The following is a 25,169-nucleotide window of genomic DNA, read 5'->3' on the forward strand; positions in this document are numbered from 1 at the left end:
ATCCGATCCAGATCCAAACGCTAAATTAGTGTCACTAAGCATACACAATTTGTCTGTGTAACGTGATTCATAAATGAGAATAAGACGATGCTCAACATTCACTCATATAAACAGATCAGCTTCTTCTGCGTCTGATGAGACTTTCTTACCCTGTGGGATTTGCAGGTGAGACAATGTGTTCAAGGCCGGGGGGACATCCTGAAACATCATGAGGAACCTGCAGGAGCAGCTGTGCAGGAGGAGGGAAAGTGGGAGGCGGAGCTTCGTTTAAAATATTTTATTTGCTTTAAAATATACATCATCGTTTCAAACTGAGAAAATAAAACCAGTTTAACAGTCAGAGATTTCTCTGGAGCAGAAACCACTGAGGTCGTACAGGTGAGAGCAGCACCTGGAGGAGGCGGGGCTAAAGTCCCCTGATCAATGTCCAGGTGAGTCCAGGTGAGTCCAGGTGAGTCCAGGTGAGTCCAGGTGAGGGCCTCGGCTCCGAGGGTCCGTCTGAGCTCCATTCAGCGTCAGAGTGGGAGAAAAACACTGATGGCACCCGAACGCACCGCTTCACTTCATGCCAAGTTTATATCAGGTTCTGATGGTTCTGGAGAATCTCCATGGAAACCAGGTCAGAGGGAGACTACAAACTGAATTCTGACCTGCAGACTCCCAGAACCAGAATTTCCCAACCCTGATCACTAACTGAAGTGGTTCTGATGGAACTCGGATCAATCAATTCAGATGTGGCTGAACCGGAAAATTCTGGTGCCGATCAGATGAATTTCAGTCTGATTGTTAATATATTTATTAATCTGAGAAAAAGTTCAAACGGATCTGTGACGCATTGGTTCAGGAGGACAGGAAGGTTCTGGTTCCTGTCAGCGTTCCTCAGGGTTGCGACCTCGGTCCTCTGCTGAGGTCAGTGGATCAGATAACATTCTCAGAACCAATCCAGAACCAAAGGTTGTGGTCCAGAAGGTTCTGATCCTTGATCAGACTGAATAATTAAGTCTGAGTGATGCTCAATAGGAGAAAAAAAGCCCATAATCAGGAGGTCAAAGGTCAAACAGATAGAGGAGGGATGAAGAGAAGGAGTGATGAAGATGAGCCTGGCTTGTTCTGTTCACGAGGAAGAGTCATTAAAGATGGAGGAAGGACACACACACACACACACACACACTCGTCTTCGAGCCTTGTGGGGCTCATGACATATTAAGCACACAGGCGGGTCGTGTGTCTCTGTGAGGACATGCAACTGAAGTTCTGCTGGTTCTGGTTCTAACCCAGAAACAGCTCAGATTCAGACTGGACAGAACCTCCTGCATGTGACCCAAAACCTCAGAACCAGCAGATGGAAAAGAGTGAATAATTCATCAACAGCTGATGAAGAGGAGGAGGAAGTGATGTCTCTGCAGCAGAACCTGATTCTCTGGACCAGTTTTGTTTGGGTCAAAAGGTTCTCATTCCTGCCTCTAGAACTGATCCAGAACCCTAACCCAGCTCTGGTTCTGGTACTGGAACCGGTTCTGTCCGGGCTCCAACGCAATAAGCTTGATGGTGAATGGGTTCTAAATACAGAAGGAATTGGACCAGAACTCAGCAGAACACAGACTGGACCTCAGAACTGAGCATCAGAACCTTCTGCTGTCCTCAGATGGAAATAGATCTCAGGAACTGGGTCAGAACCTCTCCAACCTGGGTTGCTGAGTTCTTTGGGACGATGAACTTGAACCCTCAGAGTGAACAGAGGTTCTGATCAGATCTGGACAGGAAACCGGACCCAAATGGTTGAAGTGTGAAGTTGTAACTGGGTCAGAACCGCAGAGTGAAGCAGCAAACATTCAACCAGAATCAAAATAAACCAAATATTTCAGTTTTTATGAAAATAATTTCTGAACGTTCAGAACAGAAATCAGTCTGGTGAGAGACGGAACATTCAGTGGCGGATCCGGCCAGAACCGCTCATCAGAACATTCAGTGATCAGCTGGTCGGTCCGATGAGCCACAATCAGCGCTGTGAGGAGGCGGGTCCACATTCGGACCGGCGCCGCAGAGGCTGAGCACCGGTGGCTACGGAAGCCTGAGGCGCCAAAAACAGAGCTGCACTTCCTCCCGTCACCACCAGGAGGCGCTCCAGCCGTGTTTTGGCACCAACAGGATGCTGTAGAAATCATAAAGCAAATCAAATTCAGTGGTGACCAATCAGAACGTCAGATTTCATAAACAAAATGGCGTCACGTTCCAGGTGAGCTGGAGCTCCGCCCACTGCTCCGCCCCCCGTGAGACAACCAGTGTTTTGGGTGAAGGGGGCGGGGCCAAACACCAGGCAATCACCTGCCCGGACACACGACAGGAAACCAGCAGCTACAGATGTCAAAATAAAAGCCTTTAACTTGAGCCCAGGATCAAACTCACAACCTGTGGGACAGGAAGTGATGGAGGCACTGAGAGTCTAAGTGTGTCCAATTTGTCCTTTCAAAATAAAAGCATCTGTTTGGGAAACAAGATATTTGGGAGTTTCTGACATCGATCCAGAACCGGCCCGAAAATCAGGAACCGGGTCAGGCTGAACCTCAGGTCAAAGTTCACCTTCTAACACTGATGACGGTTTCCTGATGGAGATGTCGCATCACTAAACAGGAAGTAAAAATATGACCAGGGGGTCAACTGGTGGAGCGGCTCCGGATCGTTGAGCCCAGGAGTCAAAATAAAGGGTGGCCAGTTTTTCTGGATCCTCTGTTTGTGTAAACAGGAAGTGGAATTGATCAGCTGCTGGACGCCAGGCGGCGCGCTCGGCAGCGTACGTCAGGTATGGCTATTTCCTGGGAATGGCCTGTGGCCAGGTTTCCGTGGCGACGGTCAGTCCAGCAGCGTGCCTTGCTCCTGGGCCCGGGTCAGGCTGTCCTTGCGGTGCAGGTGGTGCACACCCATCCTCTTAGGGCTCCTCATTGGCCGCTGTGGGCCGGGGGCGGGGTCAAACTCCAGGAGGCGGGGCGAGATGGCGGGCAGCTCGCGTGGTAGAACGTCTCTCTCTTCGGTCGAGCTGTCGTCGTCCTCGTCTGTCTTCCCCTGGGCGTCTGCGGTCGTCACAGTGACTGCAGTGTCCGCGCTGCCGGTTTCGTCCTCTAGGTCCATCAGCAGCTCCGCCTCCTCTGGGCCGTTCCCGGCACCGTAGCGCCTCCTGCTGGGCTGCGGCTCTGTGTCGGTGTCCGTGTCCAGACTGGAGCCGCGGCTCGGCGTCCAGCTGCGGGCCGATGAGCCTTCCTCTCCATCCGAGTACGCAGCCCTGTGGTGCTCTGAGCAGGCCCCGCCTCCTGCCGCCTGCCGCCGCCTCTGCAGCTCCTGCGCCGTCTGGCTGCTGAATGAGGTGCGGTGCATCACGGAGCCCTCGCTTGAGGACGCCATCTTCTCCACGAACATCCGCTGCCAGTTGGCGAGCAGATCCTCCTCGGAGCTGGCAGAGCTGGCTGGTACACTCGGTGCCTGCAGGGTCATGTGATCAGAGGCTAGCATTAGCATTAGCCTGAGCCAGGAGACACAGACCATCACCACAGAAGAAGAAACATTTTGGTCACCAACAGAACTTCTGTTTCCATCTGCAGGTTCTACAACTCTCCTTTTCAGGTTCTGTTAAAGAATCTGGAACATGGTTTAAAAAAAGCAGCTGAACCTCCACAGGTCCAGAACAAATGGTTCTGTTAAAAGACCTGGACCCTTCAGAGGTTCTGCTTAGTGATCCCTGAAATTTCTGAAACCCCCACACCCTTAGTCCGGTTGTGTTTAGGGTCCAGCTCCCTCATGTCCCAAGTTTCCCATATATTTTCCCAGGACATGTCCCAAAAGTTACCTTAGGGTCCTTGTGGACCCTAAGGTAACTTTTGCCATCCCGGTATTACTGTATATGTGCCATCCGGGTTCCAAATTGGAAATTTGGGAGGACTTGCAATTCAGACAAATTCCACTTGATGGAGCCCTTGTATTATGTTTTGAAGATTGGCAAATCTTCATTTTAAGATCTGAGAGCCTCCCATGAGGGAGGATTGTAGGACATGGGGGTATTATTGGTATTTTACTGAGTATTTGAGTAGTGAGAACCAGAGTGGGGTCCAGTCAAAGTTCATTCCCTATGTTCCCTTCATGATGATCAGTCAACATCCAGGTGTGGAGCTATGTTAAAAAAACAGGACTTAAGTTAATATATAAAACGTTGTGGTTCCAGCAGTGATTCCAGTTGTCTATTGGTTATCACCACTTATTCAGACAACCAGCGGGGGTTACTGACTTCCACACTGGCACCTGCAAATTTGTGGCAGTGACCAACCTCCAATGGATCCCAGTAGTCTAGTGATCACAGTCAGTGCCCCCACCTGGGATTCAAAGCCTCTAAGACGTAGTCTAGACATGTACTCGGGCACCTTAACCATTTGGCTGCTGGAACAATGTGGTTCACATGGCTTTATAGTCCTTAAGTGTTGACTGATATTCTTCAGTTAGCTATGCGTTGCTGCTGCTACCACCACTGGGCTACTGGAGCCACATGATTGACAAAAGGCTGATCCTAAGAGTATTAAATTAACTAAACACTTAATTTAAACAAAATGTCAATACATTTAACAAAAAGGCTCCAGCAGCCAACAGGAAAAAAACCCCGGTTACTGGCAAGATGCCGGGGTTCCTTACCCATTAGTCCTTAATCCCCACATAGGAAGCAAACCCGGGTCTCCCTAAGCACCATGTGTCTTAACCACTGGGGGAGGATACATTGTTTGAATGGCCATGTTATGTCTCTTATGCCTTCAATTAGGGAGGATGTGTGAATCATCCCAAATTTCCCTGTTGTAAGTCCTCTCAAATGTCTCCCAGTCTCTTGGCCATTCCTGAGCCATTAAACCCGACGACTCAGGTTTAACGAAATCATGTTGACCAGCATAGTTCGATATTACAGGGACAGACGGTGCTGCAAGCACGTTTTTAGTTTCCTGCACTGAAATATCTGCATTTCATGGCAAAAAATAGCCACTGGACCTCTGGAGCCGGGCTGAATCCTCCCAAATGTTTCGGAGCTATTTTTCTCCTGAACCAGAGGTATTTAGACCAATTCTCTGCCTGGTTCTGAGCCCCCATCCCTGGGTAGACCTGGGTGACGGTCTTCCTGGTTCCCCCAGGACCAGGGGGGATCCAACCAAGGTTTTGCAGGGTTTGGGGCACTTGTCCCTGGGTAGAACTGCTCCTGGGTGTCCCTGGTCCTTCCAGAGCCAGGGGGCTTTGGAGAAGGTTCTGCCTGGTTCTGTTTATCCATCCCAGTGTATGGGATGGCCCAACCTCACTTATGTTCCATTCAATGAATTGCACCCCCCTTTAAACTCCTGTGACTCTCAATCCCCCTATGTACCAAATCCCATTGAAAATGATACATGGATTACAATCGTCCCTATTTTCCCAGTTCTCTCAAAGTTCCCATAAAGAAGCATAAAATTGATACAGATCGTCAGGTGCCCTGCCATTTGGGAGGATATTTGAATCCTCATAGCTATTTTGTCTCATAGCTTTGAGGTGGTCCCTCATGGTTACAGACCCAGGGGGTATCCAGTCAACGTCCTGCGGGGTTCTGAGCACCCATCCCCAGGTAGCAAGGCTCCTGGGTCCGCCACTGGTTCCCCCAGAGCAGCCATCCCTGTTTAAAGGGCCTGCCAATTGGGAGCATCTTGAAATAAGCTCCCATTTTTCCCATTGATGAGCAGTCAACATCAAGTGCTGGTTTCTGTCACTGCCTCTGGAGCTGGACCACTAGTCTACTGGAACCCTGCCATTTGGGAGAATCTGGTGGATGCTCCCATATTTCCCATTAGACTACTCAAACCCTGTTGGTATTTGGGAAGGTCATATCGAGTGATGTCTCTCAGTGCGTGTAACAGTTCTGGTTGCAACCATGCTTCCATAAGAATCATAACCACTAGACTACTGCAGCCATGCACCTTCTCTCACCAGTGTGTTAGAGGAAAAACTGCTCAGATAGAAAGTTAATCAGCACACCTTTAGCCCATCCAACTGATGTAAAATAGTCACTGGACTACTGGAGCCAGGGTAACTAAAGTGCTTGCCATATGGGAGGATCTGTATATCCTCCCATTTGGGGGACTGTCACATGGTCATTGTGGGTGTTAAAAATTCTGAACCCTGGGTATAAGGGTGACAAGGGATGGCTCTTTCAGGGGACCACCGCCCCATGATCCTTTGACCTTTGGTCAGCACCCAAGGATTTTTCAAAGTAGGCCATTTTTTGCTCCCGGATGTCCTTTTCTTGACCCCACACCCTAATATGGGTGGGGGTCCGATTGGGTCTGGAGTCATTATTCTCTCGTTTGGTCTGATCCGGATACACTTTAGTCCAAACCGCCCCTACGCTCCCTCGCTTAGTTCTGCTGGAGGTCCAACTGGGCCAGAACCAATCAGGGATCTCTGGACTCCTCTGAAGGTTACCATGGTACCTGAGAGTTCCGGACCCATCAGACCAGCCAGGTAAAGTGAAAGAACCAGAACCGGACCTCCATCATCGAGCCTGTAATCTAACCTGATCTCTGATTGGCCAGCTCCTGTGTGGGTGGGCAGGGCTTACCTGCGGCGGGCTGCTGAAGGGGCTGGACTGAGCGGAGAGCGTCTCGCTGGCGGCGTCTCGCTGCAACGGCGGCGTGTGCTGGTTGGCTCCACCCCCGCCGCCAGAGGAGGAGGAAGGGGCGGGGCTTCCAGGGCCAACCCGCTCGTCGTCGTTCTGGACAAGGCTGAGGGAGATGGCCTGCCTTGTGGCGTATGTGCAGTTGGGAAGCGGCGAGTTCTTGGGGATCTTCACCTTGTCGTCGGACGAGAACTCAATGACTTTGCGGCCTGGGTAGAGCGGGTGAGGCGGCGGCGGCGGTGGGTACGGGTTGAGCTTCTCGAAGGCCGGCACCCCGCTCGCCTCTTCGTCCAGGCTGCTCTGGCTGCGGCAGGAGCCGTTGTGCTGCGGCACCTCCCGGCCAGCGCCATCCTCCCGAGCCTCGGCGCCAGCCGGGTCCGTCATGTCCACATGGACAAAGACGTCCTCAGCCACCGGCCGGCCACAGCTGCTGGACTGGGCCGAGTTCAGAACCAGCGGCTCGGGTTTCTCTAGGACGCGAGCGATGACGGAGGTCGGCACAACGTCAGCGTGCGTCAGGCTCAGCGTGTCTGGGTCCTGACCGCCCGGGGCGGGGCTTCGCTCCGGGAGGCTGGACTTCATGTGTTTGTTGAGCATTTCCTGCAGCTCCGAGGGCAGCTGGACAGGAAGGAGGAAAATAATCGATTCATAGAATAACAACAACAATAATAATAGAAAACATAACAGTGAACATAAATCTGACGTCTCCAGGAAACTGAGGCTGATGGACGAGCTGCAGCCATTAACACCATCGATCAATCGATCGATTGATCGATCACTTCCTGCTGGAGAGCAACCTTGCAGCCAATCAGGACAGAGGAAGTTACAAACCTTCCTGTTTCCAAACTGCAGAACTTCAACTAGATTATCATTCAGAGATCAACCCTCTGATCAATACTCTGATCGTTTCGCCATTGGCTCAAACATAAATCAAACATGATGGAGAAAATGGATCATCTGCAAAACCAGGACCAGGCTGGTTTTCCAGAACTTGAACTCTTCATCATGTTGTTAATGGCCGCCTTCAGTCAGAGCTCCGCCCACAGAGCCACAACATCACCGTTTATGGCAGACATTGCTGCAACAGATGACCACAGAACCTGACCAGAACCAGAGTTTAGCCGCTAGCTGCTAATTGTTAGCTTCTAGTTGTTAGCTAGCTAACAACTGTCCCTCTAAGAGCCACTTCCTTTATGAATCCGCCTCCTCAGCGTCTCTGGATCAGATTCCTTCTGAACTCCTGGAAAATCCAGGAAACTTCCCGTTTGGTTTTCAGATTTTTCCAGGAAAGGTTTGGGAAACGCAGGATGAGCTCTGATCCATGAAAACCAACGGGACGTTTCTGAGTCCTGGTAGAACCATGGTCTGAAACCCGCTCTGTTTAGTCCTGGCTGCCGTTTATGAAGCAGATTACGGGACAGAAATGAAGCTGCTGAATAATTCAGAACCGCCTCCTGGGTTCTGGTGGGACCCAGAACCGCCTCAGGTACTTACATCAGCAAACTTGTGGTTCCTGAAGTGGGACTTGTTGCATTTGAGCAGCTGAACGGCCAAATTGCAGTCTTGCCTGTAGCGCTCCTGTACACACACACACACACACGGTCAGCTCGTCATGTGATGCAACAGGAACAGGGTTCTACGTGGTTCTACGTGGTTCCAGCTGCTTCTCTACCAGTGACGTGCGGTCAGGGGAGGCAGGTGAGGCAGTGCCTCACCAGCCATCATGGAAAGAAAGAAAATATATAATCATAAAGTAATTTAAATTGTTATATTCATCCGGTGGTTTGTACTAAAAAATATTTATTTTTCATGTAGCTTCACCAATTTCGATTTTTATTTGTTCAAAATCGCTGAATTTTCTTATTTTCCCATTCAAATGCTTGGAAGCGATGCCGGTGAGGCAGCAGCGAGCTCTGCCTCACCTTGGATTGCGCAACCCCTGGCTCTGCGCTGGCTGCTAAGCGGAGAGAGCATGTTGCTGTACGGCGTCAATAAAATGGTTTAAACAAATTTAATATGTGAACTTATTTCCAATAATTTAGCTTATCTATATAATGTACAGTGCTTTTTGTCACCAACTGTGTTTGTGTAACGTGTTTAGTGTAATGGCGATTATAAGCGGCAGAGAACAGGTTCGAGGTGAGGCAGGCAGTTCTCTTGCCTCATGGCAGGGGGCGCTCAAGATCCCAGACGTTCGTCTTGTTCACTCCTCAACTGCCGAGTAAGTGACAGCGAGCTAGGCTAAACGATTCGGGAAGCAAGTCAAGTGCAGCGATAGATTATAATAGAGATAGTGATTTTTTTCCTCTCGCTTATCCCGACTTTCGACATGGATGACTACATTACAACACTAAAAAAGTTTTCTCAAGTGGACTTTCAATCGAAGCAGGAGATAATATGTGTGTTTTGTGAGCTACAGTTTGTATGTGTAAGGATGCAGAAGTGAAACATAACCTGTAAACTGCTGTCAATCTATGCATCTATTTACAAATCTGATTCTGATGACGTCAGTGCCTCACCAGCTATGAACCTCACCGCACGTCACTGTTCTCTACACAAACTAAACAATAAACACTTAGAGTCAAAAGAAAACATCCAAATCTGATGAAAACATGAGTCAATAGAAACCCAGATTTAACCTCACAGCCAATCAGAGGCCAACGCGGAGTCACATGGAAACTTGTGACGCAGGTTCTTACGTTGAGCTCTTCCAGGCGGTCTATAGTGTTCTTAGCGTCCAAAAGTTTGTTGGTGAGCTCCACAATCTCCTGGTCCATCGTCTTTTTGTCCCTCTCCACCTTCCGTAGCTGCAAGCAAACAACATGTAGGAGCCAATCAGAAGGCAGCGCTGTTAGTGGGCAGGCTTTGTGTGGACCAATACATTCAAATCATGTGGGAATAACAGGTTAGCTCCGCCCTCAGCCTGCTCCTCTCAGATCCAAACCCCTCCAAGGGAACGCTCTATTTTTCCCAGATCATTTGAATGCTGCGTTAGCGAGCAACGCTGCCTCCTGCATGACGGGATGCAGCGCCACAAGATCAATAAGATCTGATTGGATATTGATCGAAGCATCAAAGCTGAAAAAAAAATCTGTTTAATAATCTGAACCTGCCCAAAGCAAACGAAGTTCAGCGAGAGCGCCGGCGCTGCGCCTCGTCGTCGGCGGATCAGGACATTCTGCCAGGGCCAAGAATGACATTTGACCCCAAATTTTAACCTGGCATCTAACTCACAACTTCTCCCTTCTGTCTGGTTACAGTAAAGGTAGCATTTTTGTTAGCAAGCTGAAGCTAAGGTTATGATTATATTAAGTCAATCCTAATGACACTTGCTAAAGATAAAGCTATGCTAACATTAGCATGCTAAGATTACTTTAAGCCTAACAACAGCATGCTAGTTAGGAAAAGATCAAATTGGCATACTACGATCTTGCCAACCATAACATCAACATGCTAAAGCTAATGTTATCCAAATAGTAGCATGCTAAGATGTTAACCCTATCAGCATGTTAAACCTAAAGTAATACTAATATTAGCATGCTATGATGCTAACACAAATATCAGCATGTTGTACATAAGGTTATGCTAACATTAGCATGCTAAGATGGCAACACTATTGTCAACATTCTACAGCTGGGGTAATGCTAACATTAGCATGCTAACGCTAAGGCCTTAAAGAGGACCTACTTTTATGAGTGTTTGATTTGAAACTGTTCAGGATAAAATGGCCTGGCAGAACCAGAACCGTCCTGACCCGTCAGACGAGCAACACGTTAGCAGTTCGTTTCACACCTGAAACTGTTCAGGTGTTACTAGCAGCAGCAGAGATGGAGGAGAACGACTCTGATCGAACGCCAGGTCCAGCTACAGGTCGGCCGGGTTCAGTCCGACCCAGAAGGTTCCGAATCGTTCTGGATATTTCAATGTTTGGCTCTTATAGGCCGACTGTGCAGACGTGGTGTTCAAAAAGAGAGGAAGAGGATGGAGGGATGAGGATGAATGAAACCCAACTGCATGAACCCATGTCTGACTGACGGCAGCCTGAGGAGGATGAGGATGGAGATGAAGATGAGTCCATCAGAGCAGCGTGAGGAAAGAAGAGATGAAGAAGAGCAGTCAGACATCATCATCATCATCATCAGTTCAGCACAAACGTCACAGCAGAACCGTTTGATCCTGTCAGAACAGCCTACCATCAAAGCGAACCTTTGGATCCAGAACTGTGAACAGAACCGGCCTGAACTCGGCTCAGAAAAGGTTCTGTTTCGCTCCAGCTTCCAGTTTGAGAAAGCAGAGAAGAATCTGGAACCTCTGAATGTTCAGCCCATTTCTGTTGTGACCCGAAGCTTTTGGAGGCTCCATCTGTCTGGACCGGATCAGAACCAGCAGCTGTTTCTGGGCTCAGCGTGACGCCGGCCACCGAGCGGTTCTGGTTTAATCGGGTCGACACCGATGAGCCCACCCGGCCCAAACATGGCAGCTTTTGTAGCAAGACGCACCTGGAGGAAATCCAGCAGAACCTCCTCCAGGTCCGGACCATCACCATGGCAACCAGCCAGCTGTCAGTCGAGGCTTTCCCAGCTGATCGATATGCTCACTGAGGATCAATGAGCTCCATTCATTACTAATGAGGTCAGCCAGGCGACCAATCGGGATGCTCGTTACACGGCCATCAGCGCGACGTGACAGGAAGCGCGGTAAATACCGACGGGGTGGAGCGCCAAGATCTGATGCTGCGCAGCATCAACGCATCAGAGCTTACCAGAGCGTGCAGCTTCTCCTCCAGGTCCTGATTGGCTCGCTGCGACGCCGTGTAGCTGTTCTGGAGTCTGCAGGGAGAGGTCAGAGGTTAGATGCCATCAGCAGGTTCTACTGACCCACTAACAGTAGAGGTCTGGGTCAGAACGCCTCCAAGACTGAACCGAGACCCAGTAGACGGATCCGGATCAGTTCAGTCCAACTAGAACCTCGTTAACTCAGCAGACCAGATGATGCTAACATACTGCTAACATCACCAGGCTAATGCTAACATCAATAAGATAAAACTTCTATAATCCTAACATTACTATTAACATTACCAGGAGAACGCTAACATCACCTAGCTCAGTGGTTTTCAAGGAGGGGGCCGCGGGAGAAAAAAAAAAGTTATACATGAAATTATTCTATTGAATAAAAATAATTAAAATATTCCTGTCTGGGTATAACTGCATTATGAAAATCATTCACATAAAGCTTACAAATAATATTTTTAAATAACGCATCTCTTTCTAATCATAGCCATGACCATGACGCACTGTAAACAAACACGACTAGCCTTGCGCCAACATTAGCTTCGTGAAAATAATAGTGCTAAACAGATAACATGTTAACATGGACAAGTTTTGGAAAAGAAAAGGACCTGGAAGACCCCACCAATCCACAAACATCTGATCAATTAAAGCTTCATAAAATATAATTGTGACTTCATCTTTACAATTAAAATGTGTTTTTATTTACATGGTTTGTTCACTCATTTTTTAATTGTCACTGTAGCTTACACACGAGTGTTTACTCATGTTTCATATGAGGGGGGGCCTTAGCATGGTAAAGTTTGGGAACCTCTGACCTAGCTACGCCTAACATAATCATAACATAACAATATCATAACGCTAACATTTGTTTATGCTAACATCAGCATGCTATGCCCTCTGCTAAGGCTAAGGCTAATGTGTCATGCTAAAATAACACCAACATCTGCGTTCTTAAGCAAACAAAATAAGCTACTCCAAAACGCTGAGGTCAATGTGAAGCTAATATCAGCAGGTCAAAGCTAGTTTAGTGTACAAAGGCTAGCATAATGCTAAAGTTGGGCTAGCCAGTGGATTACAGAGTTTGGTGCTTTTACTGCATCACATGAAACATTCAGAATTTCTCTCAGTGAACTACAGTGGCTGATTCACCGCATCTGATTCTCACAGAGTTATATCAATAAAGCATAATATAAAATAATATAGTACAATATAACAATATAAAATAAAATAATATAAATGGAACAAAGACATCTTCATTACTGGGACTATTTTTACTTAAGTCACTGTATAGCAGGGTTAGCACTTTATGTAGCATTGCACTTTAAGCATAATTTGCACATCAATAACAATTTGCACACAAGAAGTTTTAATTATATTTATTGAGTATTTTAGTGATTAGCATGTAGCGTGTAGCATGTCTGCACAGCTGCTCCTCATTGAGAAGTGAGGTTGTTGTTGCCTGTGAAGGAGGATCGTTGTTACTCAGAGCAACGAGCTGCTGGTGGGTAAAACTGAGCAAATGTTTGTGTGTAATCTGTTAAGTGTGGAGTGCTAATATAGAGTGACTCACCCGTCTTTTGGACAAACACTGCCCCGGGGGTCCAGAGACCATTTATTGGTTCTGGGAGAGGCCTTTGAAAAGTGGGGGGTTGTTTATGCGTTTTGTGGTTTCATTAGGGTGTAATGATAAAACATAAAATATTTATAAGAAGTAAATGGAAATGTTTGTCTTTAGTAAAAGGTATTTCATATAAATTGATGAATTAAGGCTGCAGCTTCATGTTTCACCTGTTGATGATTATGTGAAGATGTTTTCTACCCTGACAGCCTCACAGCTTCATCCTCACTGTAAAAACTCCACCGTGTTACAAAAACATAATATGATAGAATAATACAAAGACCATTTAAATGTTCCTGTAAACAGCAGCTGATCAGGTGATGAAGACACTTTGATCATCATCATCATCGGCTTCCTCACCTGCGGAACTTGTCCCTCATCTTGTCCAGGTCGTCTCTGGTCCGGCTGAGCTCCGCCTCCATGTAGTGACGGCTGCCCTCAAACTCCGCCTCCATGGCCTCCATCTTGTGGGTGGAGAGTGACAGGCGGTGCCGCAGGTCCTCGTTCTGCTGCTGGAGGATTCTGGGTAAGGAGGCGGGACAGGAAGTGCTTTAGCCTCATCAGGATGTTGGACACCTGGAGAGAAGGGACCGGACCAACTCACCTGATCCTGTCGGAGTCCGACAGCGCCTCCTGGAACAGAGCAGAAGCAGAATTGGACTCAGCGGGCCAACAACCCACCCTCAGACCCACAGGCAGAGCGCCGGTCGGCTCTGACACCGACTACTGCAGTGGAGCCCAAAAGTGGGTCCTGGAGGTCCGATTGCATCCTGGAGGTTTTATTCTCTCCCTGGTACCAACAACCTTCTCAGCAGGTTGATGTTCTTCTTCGGCGTCTAAAGATCCATCATAGGATCCAGGTGAGTTAAACCAGGAAGAGACTAAAACATGCAGGAGGCCCTCAGGGACCCACTTTGGGGAACCCTGGACTTCTGGAACAGAACCGGGTCAGGGAGAACTGGAGTCAACATGAGGAGAAGAAACAGAGACTACCGAAACCAATTGGAACCAACTGGAGCCCACTGGAGCCGACTGGAGCCCACTGGGGCCCACTGGAGCCCACTGGGGCCGACTGGAGCCCACTGGGGCCGACTGGAGCCCACTGGGGCCGACTGGAGCCCACTGGGGCCGACTGGAGCCCACTCAGACTGCCCACTCAGCCATCCAATGACTGGAGCCACACTGGGGCCCACTGACATCAGCCACTGGAGCCCAATGACTGGAGCCCATCAGCCGACTGGAGCCCACTGGGGCCGACTGAGCCCACTGACTGGAGCCCATCAGTCACATCAGTCGACTGGAGCCCACTGGGGCCGACTGGAGCCCACTGGGCCATCTGGGGCCGACTGGGCCATCTGGGGCCCACTGGGGCCGACTGGGCCATCTGGAGCCCACTGGGCCATCTGGGGCCGACTGGAGCCCACTGGGCCATCTGGGGCCGACTCAGATGCATCCAGCTCCTCCATGATCTGATCCAAATTCCTGAGATTTTTCTAGGTCTCCTTTCAGTCAAATATAATCCGGTTCTGAAGAACCAGCTAGATCTCAGTCCAGAACCCGACAAGAAAGGGATCAGAAACCAGTTTAAACATGATCCAAACTGGTCCAAAACCACAGAGAAACCCAAATCCAGAACTTTGTCAGAAATGGTAGAGATTGTTCTTCCATCCAGAGATCCTGCTTCGGACTGGACCCGATCAGAACCAACTGCTGCTGGTTCATGAAGGTGTTGGCCTCATAAAACATCCAGAACAAGACCCATACCAGTAAAAAGCAGCAGTGAAACCAGTTGAATTCCATTGTAAACCAGTCAGAACCAGTTTAAGGAAACCAGCAGGAACCCAGTCGCCTTCCAGTGTCCTGTGAACCTTTTTCTGTTCTTCCGGCTCCCAGCATGCAGCAGGGCATCACGACTATCAGCCGGTACCGACCCGACCCGCTCAGGGAACCAAGCTGTAGGAGAGGCCAGCAGCCAATCAGAGAGCAGGATGCATCTTCTGGTTCTTCAGGAGCAGCGGACACAGAAACCCAACAGAACCCGCGGAATCAGAACCTGGTAATAATCACCATCATCATGTCCAGGTGGAGAAAACAAACGCACCTCGGGCGCTGAGGGAGAGTGGGGAGGATGAAGGGCGTGAGGAAGAGGAGGCAGAGTGACCTCTGACCTACCTTGATGTGGGACAGCAGGGACAGACTGGACAGGGGGGGTCTGGGTCTCTGCCTGACCTCAGTCGCCTTTCTAAGCTCCGCCCCCCGTGTGACGTCACCGCGCCCCGCCCTCTCCTGAGGCTGGTTCCAGCCGTCGGGTCGCCGTATCGACGCCACCCAGCCGTCCCAGCGCCGGGTCCGGTCTGCAGACGCCCGGCCGCCCCGACGCCGGCCGTGCTGGTGGGCGGGGCCTCTGAGGTCTGTGGCCGGCCTGCCGAGCTGCGCGAGGCGGGCGGGGCTTAAGACACGGCAGGTGATCTCGTCCAGGAAGCTGGAGAACCGGACCTTCTCCTCCAGAACCTGCATCCTCCAGTTCCAGGCGGAGGACGGGGCCAGCGACTGCAGCGAGGGCGGCCCCCGGTGCTCCGCCCCACGCCACCCGTCGCCCAGCAGCTCCACCGACTTTGACTTCCTGAGCGTGTCGTACGTTGGCTCCGCCCCCACGGCGGACGGCTGCTTCAGGATGCCTTTAGGGGTGGCGGCACGGGCCGGGGCGGCCCGCTGAGTCCGGCCGGGGCGGTGCCGCACCGGGGAGCGCCTCCTGGAGGGGGCGGAGCCTAGGTGACCTCCCCTGCTCTGACTGGTGGCGTGGCGTTCAGGCCGGTGGGCGGAGCTCCTGAAGGGCGGCGGCGGCACGTAGACCTCCAGGCTGGACAGGCTGGAGACGTCCGGCTCGCTGTCGGAGAGGGGCGGGGTCTGCTCGCGGCGCTGAGGGGGCGGGGTTACCTGGCTGAAGTCGGGCCGCAGGGCGGGCGGCGGCGAGGCGGGAGTCAGGCCGTGGCGCGTCTCACGGTGCTGCGGCGGAGCCTTGCGGTACGGCTTCCTGGCCGGGCCGGCGCTCGCCATCCTGCCTGCTGGTTCCGGTCGGGTCTGCGGTCCTGCCAGGACAACGGGTCAAAGGTCAGCTAGTCAGAGACACGACAGCACTGCTCACCTGTCGACCGACCGCTCGCCACGACGCCCCGACCCGACTGCCCATCGTCACGGCAACACTCTTCCTCTGAGTGCAGGTCGATACTCGCCCGCCCCTCACAGCTGAGAGAGAGAGAGTGTGTGTGTGAGTGTGTGTGTGTCGGCCTCAGGCCAATCATCGATCAGCGCTTGTTTCCAGAACAGGAAGTGCAGCTGGATCGATCCGGACCGGACCGGCACTCAGAGCCACTCGGCTATCAGCAGGTGTGTGATGATGTCATACAGGTGACATCATCATCTGGGTCGTCAGAACCTTTTACTGGAGGAGACAAAGTTGCATTCGGACAACTGGACCCATCCAGAACCACAGAACCAGAGGTTAGGACAGGAAGGTCTGGACCGCAGCAAGGAAACCAAAACCAGGACCGGACCGGAAACCGGATCACCGGTCCGGTTAACGGTGCTGCTGCAGGGATCCGAGCCGTAATCGTAATTTTCTGCTCCATTTAGTCCGTCTGGGTCATGTGACCAGCAGCCAATCAGGGCGCATCGATCCGTGTGACCCTCGCCCGTCTGCCAGGACTTCTGGGTTTTCGCTTCCTGATCCTCCTGGCGTTTCTGCTCATATTTCATATCTACATATTTTTCTAGAAGTTTCTGGTTCTGGTGGTTTTAATGAAGCAGATCAGAAAACATTCTGGGTTTTTCTGGAGCTTCTGGTTGTTTTGTTCATTTTGTTTCTGGTTTTGGTCGGGATCTTTTCCAGACCTTTCTCCACAGAGCTTTTTTTCTGCATATTCTAGATTATGTTCAGGTTTTAATCTAGAAGTTGGATGTGAATCATTAGAGACGTTTATTCAGTCCACATATATCTGGGAAAACAAAAATATTTGTTTTCATCCAGACCAAAACTCTGATTTAAATAAACCGTTCCATTATCTTTACGTTCTAATACGCTGTTTAAAAGGAACCCAACATGGCGCCAGATCGGTTCATGGGGATGAAAACTTGAAGCCAATCCTGCTGGTACAGGATTATTTAAACACCGTTTCCATAGCGACTTGTGTTAATATTTGCTGCTTCTCCAACTAATCAGAAACCAGGGTTCAACCAACCTGTGAGGAATCATGTTTCTCTGGAGAACTTCTGATCAAGGTCAGAGTTTAGCTGACCTTTAGCTCCGGTTGTGCAGCTCTATGAACTAGAAGTTCCTTTCAGAGGTGCGTTGAGCGAGAGGTGATAATGATTTATATTTGTGTTCCCAGTTGGTCAGACAATTTAAAATCTCTTAATTTATTCTGAAACCATTTAATCAAGTTCAGCAGCATTTATAATATCAAAAAATAAATGTTACATTAATGTATCTGTGTTAAAATAAGAAACGCCTCAGGGCGTTTGTCCAGGTCGACTGGTACCAGTTCACAAGTCCATCTGGTCCATCCCAACTCTGCTGGGCTGCAGGACCGACCCGACCCGGATCGACCCGACTCGGACCGACCCGGACCTACCCTAACCCTAACCTAACCCTAACTCTACCCACGCAGCAGAGAATATCAACCCAGATTAAACCTCTGAATGAACACAACAGCAAGAGCTTTTATTTTGACACTTCCAGCAGGAAAAGTCCTGTAATGTAGCAGCTAGCTTAGCAGGAAGAGGTCAGAGGTCAGTTACAACTTTGGGTTCAAGATTCAAGTCTAGGACTCAGACAAGTCAAGAGCTGTCTGAGGATTCTTAAGGTCGTTCCCCAAGTCGTTCCCCAGGTCTCCAGGTCGTTCCCCAGGTCTCCAGGTCGTTCCCCAGGTCTCCAGGTCGTTCTCCAGGTCTTCAGCTCGTTCCCCAAGTCGTGCTCCAGGTCGTTCCCCAAGTCGTGCTCCAGGTCGTTCCCCAAGTCGTGCTCCAGGTCGTTCCCCAGGTCTCCAGGTCATTCCCCAGGTCGTTCCCCAGGTCGTTCTCCAGGTCTTCAGGTTGTTCTCCAGGTCTTCAGGTCATTCCCCAGGTCGTTCCCCAGGCGTTCCCCAAGTCGTGCTCCAGGTCGTTCCCCAGGTCTCCAGGTCATTCCCCAGGTCGTTCTCCAGGTCGTTCCCCAGGTCGTTCTCCAGGTCTTCAGGTCGTTCCCAAAGTCATTCCCCAGGTCGTTCCCCAAGTCGTGCTCCAGGTCTCCAGGTCATTCTCCAGGTCGTTCCCCAGGTCGTTCTCCTGGTCTCCAGGTTGTTCCCCAGGTCGTTCCCCAGGTCTCCAGGTCGTTCTCCAGGTCGTTCTCCAGGTCGTTCTCCAGGTCGTTCTCCAGGTCGTTCTCCAGGTCTCCAGGTCATTCTCCAGTCGTTTCCCAGGTCGTTCCCCGGGTTTCCAGGTCGTTCTCCAGATATCCAGGTCGTTTTCCAGATATCCAGGTCGTTTCCCAGGTCTCCAGGTCGTTTCCCAGGTCTCCAAGACGTTCCCCAGGTCGTTCCCCAGGTCTCCAGGTCGTTCCCCAGGTCGTTCCCCAGGTCTCCAGGTCGTTCCCCAGGTCGTTCCCCAGGTCTCCAGGTCGTTCTCCAGGTCATTCCCCAGGTCTCCAGGTCGTTCTCCAGGTCATTCCCCAAGTCTCCAGGTCATTCTCCAGTCGTTTCCCAGGTCGTTCCCCGGGTTTCCAGGTCGTTCTCCAGATATCCAGGTCGTTTTCCAGATATCCAGGTCGTTTCCCAGGTCTCCAGGTCGTTTCCCAGGTCTCCAAGACGTTCCCCAGGTCGTTCCCCAGGTCTCCAGGTCGTTCCCCAGGTCGTTCCCCAGGTCTCCAGGTCGTTCCCCAGGTCGTTCCCCAGGTCTCCAGGTCGTTCTCCAGGTCGTTCCCCAGGTCTCCAGGTCGTTCTCCAGATATCCAGGTCGTTTCCCAGGTGTGTTCTGGTTCTTACCTGAGCTGTGAACGGTACCAGAAGAGACTTCATCCACAGAAAGGATCACACCTGGAACACAGAGAAACATTTTAAAACTTGACCTTTGACCTCCAGGTCCTGTAACAGGGAGCATCGGGACCGGACGGCCCAACACTTCCTGTCAATCACATGTGATTTCCTGTTGGAGGGTTTGAGGTCGTAGTTCATCCAGTCCTCCACTTCCTGTTTTAGCCCCGCCCCTCTGCCAAATACTTTGGCTTAGTTAATTACCCACAATTCATTGCTGCATGTGACAAATCCTAAATGAAGCTTTTGATGTGATTTTTAGGAAGCCGTATTAAAGAGGATTAAATTAATGATTTAACTCTTCACCCTGTTGGACCAAATCTCGTTAAATATTAAAACTTAATGATGGGGAAGATTTCTTGTACAACATCCACTTCTGAAAATTTTTCTAAAAACATTTATGAACATGAATAGAAAAAAGGTTTATCTCAAAACGCAAGAATTAAATTTCTTTAGTAGAAAATCATTCCAGGGAAAAATTCAAACATAATAATGAAATTAATATTCATTACTTAATATCTTTATTAAAACTGTTTGGTTGTTATTTTCATCATAATTTTTTAATATTTTCATTTCAGAGTTCCTCATGAATTCGTTTTGGTCCATAAAGTCATATGGATTCTGAATCGGACTCGGTTCTGTGGGTGTATCAGGAGGACCTGATGCCCCATTAAAGAGATCTGAACGGTAAAACGTTGCCATGGCGATTTCACATTTAATCAGGTTTAAAATGTAAAGTTTGGCAATAATTTATGTTTCTACTGAACAAGTGAATATTTTCTAATTTTTCTCTCAATTCAAAACAAAACAACCAAAACCTGAACGTCTAAAATCCACTTCCTGTCCAAACCGCTACGCAGCGCCCCGGCGGCCATCTTGGATTGTGACTCAGAGGCCTTCTGTCCCAACGCGCCGATCTGAAGCGGTTCTGAACACAGCGACCCGATGATCACCAGGAGGACCCGGTCTAAACGGACCCGACCTCACAGTCATCCTCACCTGGAACTCTTCATCCTCTGGTTGGATCCTCTTCTGTGTTCTGATCCGATAACCTGAAAAAACACGGAGTCATTAAAACCGGGTCGAGACGGTCAGAACCAGAACCAAAGAGCTGCTCCTTCATCCTTCCTGCCTGGTTCTGGTTCTGCTCTGCAGCCAGAGGATCGTCTGTCTGGGAGGCTGGAGTCGGGTCATGTGACCCACTTGAACACGACACCAGAACCACTGACCCGGCCGGCTCATATGACGCGCACGCACATACACACACACACACACACACACAGGCTCCTCTTCCTCTCCCACTGTGAACCGGATCCTCCATCAGAACTGGCTCGGTCTGGCTGAAACAGAACCAAACCTCTGACATCACTTCCTGTTTCCATTCAGAACACAGAGCGCCTGCAGATTCTGATCCGAACCATTAAGGACTGACAGAACCAGAACCAGAGCCTTCAGAACCACAGGCCCGTTTGATCCGTCTACTGGCAGGACAGTTCCTCAAGTTCTGGAGACCAGAAGAGCAGCGGGTCGGGTCGGTTCAGCTTGGTCCTGGTCGGGTTGTTCAGTCAGAAGGTTCTGCAGAAACAGGCAGCAGTGATCGGATGTCTGGTGGTTCTGGTCCAGTTAATCCCTCCTACCTGGAATCTGGACCGGGCTGATCACCACACCTGCAGGTTTCCAGCATCCAACATGGATCAGAACCAGAACCAAATAATGATCAAATCAGAACCATCAACCCGTAATGGAGAATCCATTCCTGGTTATCCCAGCAGGAAATTACCCAGAATGCCTTGCTGGGATCCTGCTCTGCCTCCTCCTGAACTGATTCCTGAACTGATCCGGGTCTGATCAGATCCCTGGACCCCCAGCATCCATGGGGGGTTGCTGGCCTCTGATTGGCCGCCTGGCTGCAGGTGTGTGTGACTCGTTGAGTGTTTTTCCACTCCGCTGTCTGTCAGGCGCAGTCACGCTGCAGCCCTGGGTTCTGTCTGCAAGGCAGTCCGGAGACAACACGACAAAACCCAGCGGGGCTCCGTGTGCCGGAGCCCGGCACGAACCGCCCCAGATTACCGTCCGGACACGTTACCCAACACACCGTAACGCCGCATCAAGCTGGTCCGGTGCCGCCGCGGCTCAGACTGTGGCCCAGTTCCCCTTCTGTCGCACTGGTTGTTCCGAGCAGCCAGCCTCGCGCCGGCCGCCCGGAGCCCCGGCAGCCCGCTGCCAGCTTACCTGAGCGGCGGTCAGCGCGGCCCAGCGCGGCTCGGGGCGGCTCCGCCGAGGGTAGACAAACTTCAGCCCGAGGTCCGCGGTCCTTCCTCCGGCTGGGAGAACAGGAGCGGGGGTCTCCGGACCGATCCGACTCCCGGTAGCAGCGCTGCGGGCAGAGCAGCCTGACGGCGGTCAGTGAGAGCAGCAGCGGCCCGGAGAGGAGCTCCGTTACTGGAGATAGAATCTGCTCAGAGCTCCGGGAAAAGTTGATCTGCTGCCATCTTTACCCGCGGGGCATGATGGGTAATCCTCAGGAATCCCGGCTCGCCTTCAAACTCCGCCCCCGCGTCATGACGTCACAGTAGACGTACAGAGAAGAAGGGCTCTAAAATGTTTAAAATGTTCTGAATTTGTCTCAGAATGATTTCCGTTAATTATTTAATGTTGAGACATGGACCGGTTCCGTTCTGACCCGTAGTACATCACTTTGGTCCTAACTGGATCCATTTAATGGATCAACACCAAAATGTTCTGAAACAAAAACTGTTTGGTTTCAAAAACATCATAATCACTTGGTGCTGGACTGAGCATCCAACCTTCATCCATCCACCATGGAGTTTCTGGTACCATCTGGTACCATCTGGTACCTACTGGTAGTTTCTAATCATGTAAAGGATTTTGAACCACTTTGTTGTTGAAATGTGCTTAAAAGTCAAACTGCATTGCTAAGATCAGGTTGATTTAACCTGGACTTTAATATTTTCTCTTGAAATTAAAAGTTCAACACAATATTATTATTTCAACGGGAGATCTTGAGTTCTTCACCAAGTAGACCAATAACTGGAACACAGAAAACATCTTTAAAATTAAATGGTTTTATTTTTTATTCCTAATCAGTTTGTGTCCATCAGACTGTGTCCATGTCCCTGGAAGAGGACGTGGACGCCGAAGCGCCTGCAGACAGAGCCCAGGGCAGAGCAGCATCTCGTCTTGACGTGAGGTTTCATCATCCCACTTTCTCCTGCAGAATCATTAAACTTTCATCTCCAGGAAGAGGCGTCACATAGTTTCAGAGACCAACCGTCCTCTGAGGACTGCGGCGAGGCTGAGACGTTTCATGAACACCGTTTCCTGTGAGGGAGTGAAGGCACAAACCGGAGAACGGGCAAAAATCCTCATTAAAGAGATGGTCACTGTCTGACCGTGTCCTCACAAATGTCCTGGAAATAAAACATCTAGTCACACCACAGAAATGTCTTCAGATTGCAGAAATGTCCTCATAAATGTCCTGTGTCCCTCCTGTCAGCCGATGAAGACGGTGTTGGTTCTGGTATTTGTGGACCTGGACCATAAATCAGGGCATCCATCAGGACGCCGTCAGCTGGTGAGGACGGATGATCTGCAGGAAAAACAACAGATCACATGACGCGCTGCAGCAGCTGCTGGACAGAAAGATGAGGACAATGTCCAGCTGCTGGAAAACAATGCAGCCCCCCCGCAGGTCTCCGCCCTGCTCTGTGGCAGCTATGGGAGGAATGGAGGACACTCTGAGTCCTGCAGCTGCTGGTGTCTCTGACCCGGTTCACCAGAACCCAACCCTCTGTCCCAGCACAAACAATGGAGACAACAAGGAGGGACAGGAAGGACATGCAGAGACAAAGGTAGTGAACATGCGAGTCTTTAGCCAGAACCCTGGACCCAAGGGGTTAAAGGTCATTGTGGCCAGGTTTCCCATAGCTCCCAGTTTAGACCATAGAGGAATCCCAGCTGCTGCAGGTTGGATCCTCTTCTGCATCGGAACCGACCAGATCCGACCTGAGGTCCAGAACTGACTGAGTTCTGATTGACCTGGTAGCACTGACCACGCTACAAGGCTATCAGGCTACAAGGCTATCAGGGTCCTCGTCCTCTGACCAGGGGTATGAAGTGTTTTGACCAAGGGAAAAGGCAGACAGAATAGAATAGAATAGATTAGTTCTATTATAAGAAACGTTCTTGTGTGTTTGGCAAGTCCATACCCAAGAACAGTTAAAGGTCCGTTCTTACAGAGTTCACAAGGACGCAGTTCGTCCAATTGGAACAGGGCCTTCTTGATGATCTCACCTGATTTTTATTTTTTTGTCGTTTTTCATCCCCAAGGAATTTTTAAACAAGATTTTAAGGGCCGTCTTCATACGTCTTGGTTAAAATCATTTCCATGTTTCCTGTAGTTTCAGGTTTTCAGTGCTTCCTCACATCCCTGATTTGTATATAGCATTGTAAGAAAATGTAAGATATTGTTGATGAATGGAGAAGCACTCAGAAGAGGGCTGTTCCTGGTTTCATTTTAAAATGTTTTATCCACTTTTCCATGCTGCATTTTTAGCTTTTTCTTTGTAACCCCACGTAAGGAAATGTAATTTCTAAATAGAAACACCTTAAAATTAATGGGATTACGTTTTTATTACTGAAACCCCCACGTTGGGGTAACCTATGTTTCAGCCAATCACATTAACCCATTCCAGCAGCGCTGTAGCCATGAACCGTAGACCGTAGACGCCTCATTGAGTGCTGAGTCCTGCGTTCCGTCGCCGCCATCTTGTGTGTGGCACCAGAGCGATAAGACCTCTTGGTGCTGTGCTTTTTGGTTTTGTTTCAACCGTTTTACAAAACAAACTGGACTCCTTGGCATTACCTTTCACAGGTAATGATGAAAGAGCAGAATTACTTGACTTTCCAGCCAGAAACTCGCTTCTAAACAACCGAGAAATATTTCCTATGTAGCTAAATTGGCCCGAAGGAACCACTGATTGTTAGCATAGCTAATATTTTCATACTGTTTTCTAATGAGAGAGAGCTGATGATAAACCGCTGTTAGAAGGGAAGTTTATTAAAGACCAGAGGATTTAGAGAGGAAAGGTTGGTCAGAATCACAGCTCAGCTTGAACACTATAAACGTGTCTGTTCATCAATGTCAATATAAAAATGATCAGAATCATTTCTATCAAATAAAAACATTCTGCTTTTTATTCAGAAATCCCCCAAAACAAAATGAATAATCCCATCAAAAGTTAGAAACTCTGTCTTTAGCCATTTATCTGATTACCAAATATATTAGTGTGTGTGAGAAAATGTGTCAATAACAAGAATTAACTTAAAATACTTTGTCAAACGGCACTTTCTGAAGTTCGGTCCATTTACTTGTGTTAGCTTAGCCGCTCCAGGAGGCGTCTGCTATTCATGTCTATGGATGCATCGATGCATCCTCGATAAAGTGGGCGGAGCAAGAACACATGCGGGTACTTTGAGCGTTCTTGCCCGGATGAGTACCTAGAATTGGAACAGCACTTGGGCTGCTGTTGATGGTTTCACAAGGGCGCGAGTACAGACAAGAAAGCATATTGAGAAATCGATGTGTCCATTATTGGGGAAATCTCTGAGCAAAATGAGCAACAGAATATAAATATATCGGTAACCAGTGGTTCTCTTCTGGTTCTGGTTCTGGTCCTGGTTCTGTAGCAGGTTGTCTGTCAGGACAAGTCGTCCTGGTTGCAGCGAGACAAGTCTGGACCCGCTGGGATCTTCAGCAGGTCCAGGTCGGAGCCAGGAACAGAACCGGGCTGGTTCAGCAGCATGTTTGATGTTGGAGCGACTGAGTCCAATCAACACCTGATCTAACAACACACACTCTAGGAACCTGGCTCCGCCCACACACGTCCTCTGAGAGAGAGTGTGTTTCTCTGCTTTTGTCTCCAATACCTGTGGGGAACATTTTCCTGACATAAACCACGTTGTGGGGACCCACTGCTCCTTGTGGGACCGAAGCCTGGCCCACAAGGGGA

The 25,169-nt window shown here is 49.8% G+C and overlaps 1 protein-coding gene across 2 annotated transcripts; it reads right to left on the reverse strand.

The window, feature by feature from the left end:
- Positions 1-262: 262 nt before the first annotated feature.
- Positions 263-21,621, reverse strand: tjap1 (tight junction associated protein 1 (peripheral)). 2 transcript variants are annotated; one of them, XM_044136417.1, is made up of 12 exons: positions 21,370-21,621; positions 20,137-20,189; positions 19,090-19,140; positions 16,010-16,161; positions 13,677-13,705; positions 13,433-13,594; positions 11,427-11,493; positions 10,676-10,705; positions 9,364-9,471; positions 8,159-8,242; positions 6,608-7,282; positions 263-3,474 (listed from the first exon to the last, which is right to left on the reverse strand). In XM_044136417.1, the coding sequence occupies exons 4-12, from the start codon at positions 16,127-16,129 to the stop codon at positions 2,851-2,853; spliced, it is 1,899 nt and encodes a 632-aa protein (XP_043992352.1). In that variant the 5' UTR covers positions 16,130-16,161; positions 19,090-19,140; positions 20,137-20,189; positions 21,370-21,621; the 3' UTR covers positions 263-2,850. The 2 variants fall into 2 exon arrangements, with proteins under 2 accessions (XP_043992352.1, XP_043992351.1); XM_044136416.1 differs by lacking the exons at positions 16,010-16,161; positions 19,090-19,140; positions 20,137-20,189; positions 21,370-21,621 and adding an exon at positions 15,245-16,003.
- Positions 21,622-25,169: the final 3,548 nt, after the last annotated feature.

The sequence above is a fragment of the Gambusia affinis genome, linkage group LG13, assembly GCF_019740435.1.
Source record: "Gambusia affinis linkage group LG13, SWU_Gaff_1.0, whole genome shotgun sequence".
Lineage (NCBI taxonomy): Eukaryota > Metazoa > Chordata > Actinopteri > Cyprinodontiformes > Poeciliidae > Gambusia > Gambusia affinis.